Source organism: Cimex lectularius, unplaced genomic scaffold (assembly GCF_000648675.2).
Source record: "Cimex lectularius strain Harlan isolate CLEC.00 unplaced genomic scaffold, Clec_2.1 scaffold374, whole genome shotgun sequence".
Classification (NCBI taxonomy): Eukaryota; Metazoa; Arthropoda; class Insecta; order Hemiptera; family Cimicidae; genus Cimex; species Cimex lectularius.
Window position 1 is genome coordinate 109,716 of NW_019392920.1, and position 8,224 is coordinate 117,939.

The 8,224-nt window shown below is 35.9% G+C and overlaps 1 protein-coding gene across 1 annotated transcript; it reads right to left on the reverse strand.

Moving 5' to 3' along the window:
- Positions 1-7,348: 7,348 nt before the first annotated feature.
- On the reverse strand, positions 7,349-7,900 carry LOC106667149 (cuticle protein 21-like). Its single transcript, XM_014394918.2, has 2 exons — positions 7,859-7,900; positions 7,349-7,696 (listed from the first exon to the last, which is right to left on the reverse strand). Exons 1-2 carry the CDS (start codon positions 7,868-7,870, stop codon positions 7,349-7,351), a joined length of 360 nt encoding a protein of 119 aa, XP_014250404.1. The 5' UTR covers positions 7,871-7,900.
- Between the last annotated feature and the right edge of the window lie 324 nt (positions 7,901-8,224).

An 8,224-nucleotide genomic window follows, 5' to 3' on the forward strand; every position in this document is an offset into this window, starting at 1 on the left:
AATTACTAAAATTTTGCTGTTCTTCTGGTTACTTGCAATATAATGGCAAAACATACAAACAAATTTTTGGAGTGGCAATGGGGAATCCGTTGAGTTCAGTGCTGTCTGATCTGATGATGTCTTTATTATTGAACGTGTGTTTGGCGAAACTTGATTTTGCCCCCCTTTTTTGTATTTATACGTGGAGGACATTTTGACGGCCCTTCCAATAGATCAAATTGATGAAGTACTGAAAATACTTAACAGTTACCATGAAAGTGTAAATTCCACTTGTGAGGTGGAGGAAAACGGTAGTAAAGCATTTTTGGATGTGAAAGTAACACATAATGTTAATGGAAATCTGAGTACGAGTTGGTACTCCAAACGGCATCGAACCGGCTAATACAGTATATGTCCTCCCATTCATGGTCAACATGGTTAACATGCTGATTGGATTACTAAGAAGGGTTTTCAATTTATCGTCGAAAGGTGTTACCAACAAAGTCAAAACACTGGTTCGGGAAATTTTAAAAAAGAATGGGTACCCGAGAAAAATGGTAAATAAATTTATAAACAACAATCTATGGAAGATAAACCCAAACGAAAACTCGGAAATCCTAGAAGATGAAAATGATTCTGAAATTTCCTATGTTTTCCTTACATCCAAGGGTTATCGGAAGAGTTGAGAAGTTGTCTTAAAAGGAAGTTCCCTTTAGTTAAGTTGGCCTTCCGAAACAGTAATGCGGTTAAAAAATACTACTCACCGGTAAAGGATAAAAATGAAAAAGGACTACAATCAGGCCTGGTATACAAAATTGAATGCAAAGACTGCAAGAAAGTATACTATGGTGAAACCAAACAATACCTAAAGAATAGAATTTATCAACATAAATACACAGTCCAAACTAGTAAAAACAATGAAACTGTCTTGGCACAACATGCAGTTGTTAAAGGTCATACTTTTTTTTGATGATGTTAATATTGTTACAAAGGAACGAAATAGCAAAAAACGAAAGTTTCTGGAGGCCTTTTACATAAAAAAAGATAAACTTTTAGTTAATTACCGTCAAGACTGTGATATGATATGTGATTGCTATTTTAATTTGTTAAACAATGTATAAAAATAATCTAGTCAATTTTAAACTCTGGAGTAAACTTAAAATCTGTGATAGTTCTGATAATAATTGTTAAAATATTGTTAATAAAATAAATAAAATTAGTTGTTTAAAAATAGATTTTTAAGAAAAATGCAATTTTAACGTCACGGTTGTAATAAAGAGTCTAGTCAGGTTCGACATATTGTTCGTAGTCTGAATAAGTACCACACTGGCTCTTTTTTAAAATAAACCGTTATAAAATATTAATGACCGACGACCACTTTTTTAACCATTGTAAGTAGTGAAGAAACAATGATAACCATGTTGATCTAAAAATATAAAAAATATTTGTTCTGCGTACAGGCGTTAACTCATCTGAGGAAGGATTAAAATAAATCCGAAACGTGTGGATAAAAACTGGTTGTGGTTTTTTTGAGATGACCTATTATCCCACCTTCAAGAAGGAAAAATCATAAGGTTGTAGTATCGTTTTGTAATTTGTAAGTTCGTTCGTCTATAACTTGGCTTGTCGACCTGTAAGTTTGTGTAGTAAACCGTATGTCTTGTCGTTTCAGTCCTTTTGACAGTCAAGGTGAAACTCAAGGTAACGAAAGCAATCGGATTTGAGGATAGGAACGTTGCTTGTATATTGTGCTTAACTCCTTCGAAGTTTGTATGTGACTTGGACGCACTTGCTTTCATATATCTTCATTTTTAATTGTCTAGACCAGTGGTCGGCAAACTGCGGCTCTTTGACTTCTTGGCTGCAGCTCTTTCACTAAATGTTTAGTGCAGACACGGAGCGAAAAGTATGCCAGATGCAAGAAATGGGATTGTCGCTATTTTTAAAGAAAAAATTAATCACGAGATACTTACCATTGTATTATGCCTCAGGAAGCACTATGTGCGCAGACATTTCCTGAAGAAATTTGCTTAGCAGGTTCAAAGACTTTAGCGCCTTTAAACCGATTTACAGCTATTGGAGAAAAATAAATGTGGATTAAGTTTCCATCACAAACGGTCTGCTTAATAGAAATGATAACTGGTGGAGTGAGTGTGGTGTTCAATCATTTTTTAAAAAGATAGTTCCTACTCACAGTAAGTTGTTTTGCAACGATCCGGATTTCGAGCCTTTTTGCTCATCATCAGGTTGAAGGACTTCTACAACCACGTCTCTCGACATGAATTGCCAAAGTGAACCCGCTGATACCTCCGCCAACGCGACGTTCCAATTAGCAGCTGATTTTTTTAATGGCGCTCAATTTGAACGTGCGAAACGCGGAAATTATAGCACAAATAAATATTATACTAGTTAATACTTAATATTATTAAAAAAATAACAATTAAAATAAATTAGTTTAATTATTTGGATGTTTGATATTATGTACATATTTAAAATGGGAGGTAGATCAAAATCTGTTATATTATTAACGCATTTATCACCATGTTCAATTTTACATTTTTTAATTTCAAATTTCTCAAACCAATCTAGTTCTTTCCCTTTGTTCAAACTATGTAACACTCTTGTATTTAGATTTGAACTGAAATTATGTCAAAACGGTCTGCTTTGAAAGAACTGACGAGGGAAGTTATGCTGATTTTTAACACCTGGACGATGATGATCAACTGAAGAAAGTAGCGTTTGCTGTTCTTTCCTTATTTGGGTTTACATATTTATGCGAACAATGATTTTCAAGCATGAACTTTACCAAGAGTTGGTTAAGAAATCGGCTCATTAATGAGAACTTGGAATCGTGCCTAAAATTAAAAACAACATGCAAACCTGACTTACCCCTACTTTCCAGGGAAAATGCATGGCCATTGTTCACATTAGTGGAGTATTTGTAGTTTTTTTAAAGATACCTTTTATATGATTTAACTTGTTATATTTTTAAATAAATATTATCTTTATATAAGAATGATACCAAGTTTTATTTAATGTACCGTTAGTTAAACTAAGACATATTCAGCAAAGGCAAGCTCCAGACTGTACTTTTAATTCTAATTATTTCCATAAAAATGTCTACTAAAGCAAAGGTTAAGTTTAAAAAATGGCTCTTTCAATAAACTTCAATTTTGTATTTTTGATTATATTTGGCTCTTTTGGATTACGGGTTTGCCAAACACTGGTCTAGAGCATTCTGCTATATGATCTCTGCAAACCGTCCGAAGAAACCGCAGGTTCGGGCTTCGAAGGTTGTACAGCTATGTCATCGGCAAAAGTCGCAAGGAGGGTGGTAGGTTTGGTACGAACATCTGCAGTATAAAGGATATAGGGGATTGGACCAACCTGCCATGCAAGGCGCACGCTTTAATTTATACAGGAGGCACCTGGCAGTTAAACGCTTATGCCACATCTAGAAAGGCCATACGATATTCTTTGCGTTCGAGGGAGGAGGATGTACGGTTTACAACGCGAGACATTTGCTGGACTGCAGGGGGCGAAAGCCAAACTGATGATCTGGGAGAAGGTAAAAGGAATTTAATTTATAGTATTTTAAGGAGGATTTTTTCAATTACGTTACTACATGATGTGGAAACAAATAAGTCGAAATGATGATGCTTTTTGAGCTCGTTTGCCACGTTTCAGGAAGAGGAAGACGTTCTAGTATTTCTAGAGTAAGGAAAAATGGGCAGTGTGGAATATACAGTCGTAAAAGTTTTTGAAAAATATAATAGCTTTTTGAGAGAGATTTTTAAGAATTTGGGATGTGATCAGATAAAAACCAGGAGCTTTAATGTTCGACAGGCGTGAAAGGATATAGTAAAAGGTTTCGAAAAATTTGCAAATATTATGGGTTTTTTTAAATTGATTAGTTCATGTTTCTTTTCGAAATAAAATAAAAAATACAGCCAAGAGCAAATGCAACAGCGAATAAAACTAAAAATAAATAAAGTAACACGTCAGTAAAGCTAAGTAATTCTTGACTTACAGGAAGGAGTAACATCGAACTTCCCGTCGGGTATCGCGGACGAGTGGGCAAACCACGATACACTATAAAAAACCGGGGCTGCGTGGGGATTCGAACCCACTATCGCTAGCGTGGCAAGGACGAGTCCGATTGATTCAACGCGGTCCCCTATCTAATAAGTATATGTTTTAGAAATTTTTTTAATAGAAATTTAGTTATTTTTTTATTTGTAATTTATATATATATATATATAAAACAAAAGTAAAAGCGAACAAAACTAAACAAAATTAAAAAGTAAGTAAAGTTAAATAATTCCTCTCTTACAGGAGGGAAATAACGTCAAAATACCCGTCAGGTGTCGCGGACGTGGGGTCAAATTACTTTGCAATACATATTTTTACACCATCTTCAATTGAAAAAAAAACGGGCTACGCCGGGATTCGAACCTAGTACCGCTAGCGTGGCAAATACGAGTTGGACATCCTAACTCTTCGGCCAACGCGATCCCCTAGATAATCAATCTATATTTTAGTTAAAAATTTAAATTTTTTAATTTAACTTAGTTATTGTTATTTAGTTATTTTAACTTTTTTTTCTTTTTAAATGGAGCAACGTACAGTGAAATTATTTCAGCCCCGCTCTATGTTATGACCGAAGGGGTAGATAGGCCCTACGCTGTACATTAATCACACAACCGATAATTAAATTATTTACAAACATATACAAATAAATATACACACAAATTCACATACACGTACAAGTAATATATACAGTATATGTGAGGAAACACCTATGTTTATCTTAAGAAACGGAATTGGGGACTCAACATTCGACTTCAGCCCGAGTATCAACTTTACGTCAGGGATCAAGCTCACTCGCTTCCTATAAGGAGCCAAGGCCACTCTTCGACCGGGGGTGGCACACTGAGTAACCTTTCAGGGGATATTGTAGTTTAAGAAAGGGAAGAAGCATGCACCTGCCAGGTGAAATAATCCAAAAGGCACACACTTGGATTAAGCGTGTTTAGCCAGTCATGAATAATTTATATTATTAATATGAAAATTTAGTGTAAATTACATAAAAGTTGTAATTGGTACTTGAACTTTTGACCTTGATTATAGGAATTCAACATTTTCCATTACAGACCAAATCATAAATAGTTATCCATATAAGGTCCAAAGGGACATTAATTATTTTTAATTATTAATTTTCGCTCGGAGAATAGTGAGAAGCGGTTACCTCGACTGGAAACATGCTCCTTATTTTGAAGAAAACTTTCCGCAACCTGCATGTCTTGAGCGGTCTGTCAACGCGATAAGGTGATAATAACATTAACAGATAAAAAAATATAATTTTTAATTTTACCCCTTCCATCTTTGCAATTTAACAAAATGACTAATGAAAAACAAAGAAGACGACTTTCAGGCTTAAACAGCGCACCATTCAACCGATATTTTGATAATCTAATAAGCACTGTCGATAGGTAGCCCTCAGATCTTACTTACGATGGGTCATTATCAACCGATTAAGGATAGGCCATACATAGACACTTGTGGGCCTAAACCCTATGTGTCTCGAAAGGGGTCCCACCTAATTGAAGGGTGAAATTCTTTGGCTCCATATAGAGAGCGTGAAGGATTGCCATCCGATATGAGAATTTTCTAGAGCAACAAGTATTTGGGTTTCCTTTTCCGATTCCTGGAGAAAGGTTGTTTTATGGTATGTAGTACTAGTAGTAGTAGCAGTAGTTTGCTGTGGCTATGTATTAAGAGAAAATGTATTTAATAGCGCGAATGTGCAGTGTGAGAAGCCGATGGCGGAATATTACGACTTTCAATGAGGATAGTTATATAATATTTGTAAAGGGTGAAGGAGAAAGTTTGAATACTCAATCGCCTTAATGAGAGAACGGTATTTAAATAGTAAAGAGTGTATTTAAGAGTGAGAGAGGATTTGTATTTGGAGACTAGGTTGAAAGACGGATAAGGCCAAATTTTGACCCCAGAAAACCGGGGATGGGTGATTCTCGAAGCCTCAAAGCGACAATAGGATGATTATTGAAAATATGACTTATTGTATATTTATAATTTAATGTAAATTACGTAAAAGTTGGAATTGGCGAGCTGCAATGACTGACAGTTTTGAGCTCTTTACGCACAGTTAGCATTACTGCTACTCCTTTTCAGTGCAAAAATGGAATTGAGTTCTTTGAGTGTTTTTCAAGAATGTAGTCATAAATAGTAAATTGCACCACGATTTATTTAAACAGTGGTTTATTGTTTTTCACATAACTGTTACATACAACGAGAATAGGATGATCATTGAAAATTTGATAATTTTTGTAAATAAAATTAAGCACGCTGCTACGATAAAATGGTCGAAGGGTGAATCGGCGACAAGATTTTTTATTTATTTTAACAAAGTTCAGTCTTTTATCCATACAAAGGTTGGACTTAAGAAACAGGAGACCCAACATTGGACCTGCCAGCCTGCGTGTCATATTTATGTCAGGGCTCATCCCTACTCGCTTCCTATAAGGAGCCAAGGCCACTCTTCTACCGGAGTTGGCACACTGAGTAACCTTTCTCTACAAACGGGACACCTGCGGAATGATCAATCCTCAATCGGGTTAACACTTTATTTTCCTTTCGTTTCAGACTCTCCGGGGCCATCGTTCAGTGCTCTTAACTTTACCCGCTGGAGCTTCTCTAATAATAGTATTATTATTCTTAGCAATGGATAAAACAATGAACTATCGACATCCTTCATTTTTATCGTATGAAATTTATGTTAATTATGTAGAAAATTAAGATCGCGTTTCACGTTTTGTTCCAGAAAGCTTGTTCAAACTAGATTCGCAGGTGACAAGTGCGTTCTTACGATTCCTCAGTGGATTAAGCCCACTGATGTATTAGATACGGGACACCCTAGTGGAAACTTGAGCGGTTATACACATAGTTCTCTTCGGAAGCATTCAAACACATCAAAGCTAATTTACCATCCTGTCTGTTTCTAAATTAAATACTAAACAATTTTCAAAGATAAATTAGTATACATCAAACAATATGTTAGTTCTACTCCGGCAAATATTGCAAGCTGAGAAGTGATGAAGATGGCGAGACTCTAAAAGGTCTACTTAGTGTTTTTCTTATTTGTTAATTTGACTCGGATTGTACTACTTATTATTTTAGAAGGAGAAAAAGCATGATGAAAACGCTTTGATGATGTTAACGTTTCCTTTTTATGTGCGTATGTGTTCTTTTCAATCTGCAAGGAATACTGAAATTTCGGTTTTTTTGGTGCTAGGCGAATAAAATGATAATTAGAAAAAATAACAATTTTTTATTAAATTTCAGTCTTTTATCCGTACAAAGGTTGGACGGGGGCTGGATGAGCGGCTCCTTCCTTGTGGACGACTGCGTTGAAGCCGTTGACGGAATCCGCCGTGTATTCGACTACCCGGGTCGTGCCGTCGGCCTCGAGGAGTGAGTAGCTACCCTGGACCACGTCGCCGTCCCTCGACTCCCTCTGGCTCTTAAAATCACCCGTCGTCGGATCCTGGACCTGGTACTCGAAGTTGTAACGCGGGTTCGGGTCGAAAGTATCACCGCCGACGGCGACGGGAGCCTGAACCACCCGAGGATAATTGGCCAAATACTGAGCTTGAACTACACTCAAAGCCAATAAGATGGCAAAAACTGAAATACCCTGAAAAAAATTAAAAAAACCTAAAATTAAATACAAAATTCTTGCTTGATCAAAATTCGCTATTTATGGGCCACTTGTTTTTAAGTTTAAATTGGGCAGGACCTTTTTGACCAAATCTTATTTTGAAACCTATAAAATGTTTAATGGTGGCTTTATATTTACCAAATAAGACATGTTCGTATCCTGTTGTTATCTCCAACTGCCTCCAAGAAGCTTGAAAGTGCTTATATATTCCAGCGAAGGCAAATTGTTTGCGAAATCAGAATAAACAGGTCCAGCCATCTCTCCCCTATCTTTAATACCTGTTTTATTATTGAGTCCTGTCCTAACTCCGGCCCTTTCATTGATAACCCGATCCATGACCTTTTGGTTCTAATTTTTTTCTTCTTAATGGAATACACGTTTTTCGCTTTTGCCATTTTTGTTTTTTATGCGGGATGTTGTTTTGAAACTTTATTCAGATTTTGTATTTCGAAAACAAATCGTGTAAAATGATCCGTTTTAGTATACTGATAATTTTCTATCGCT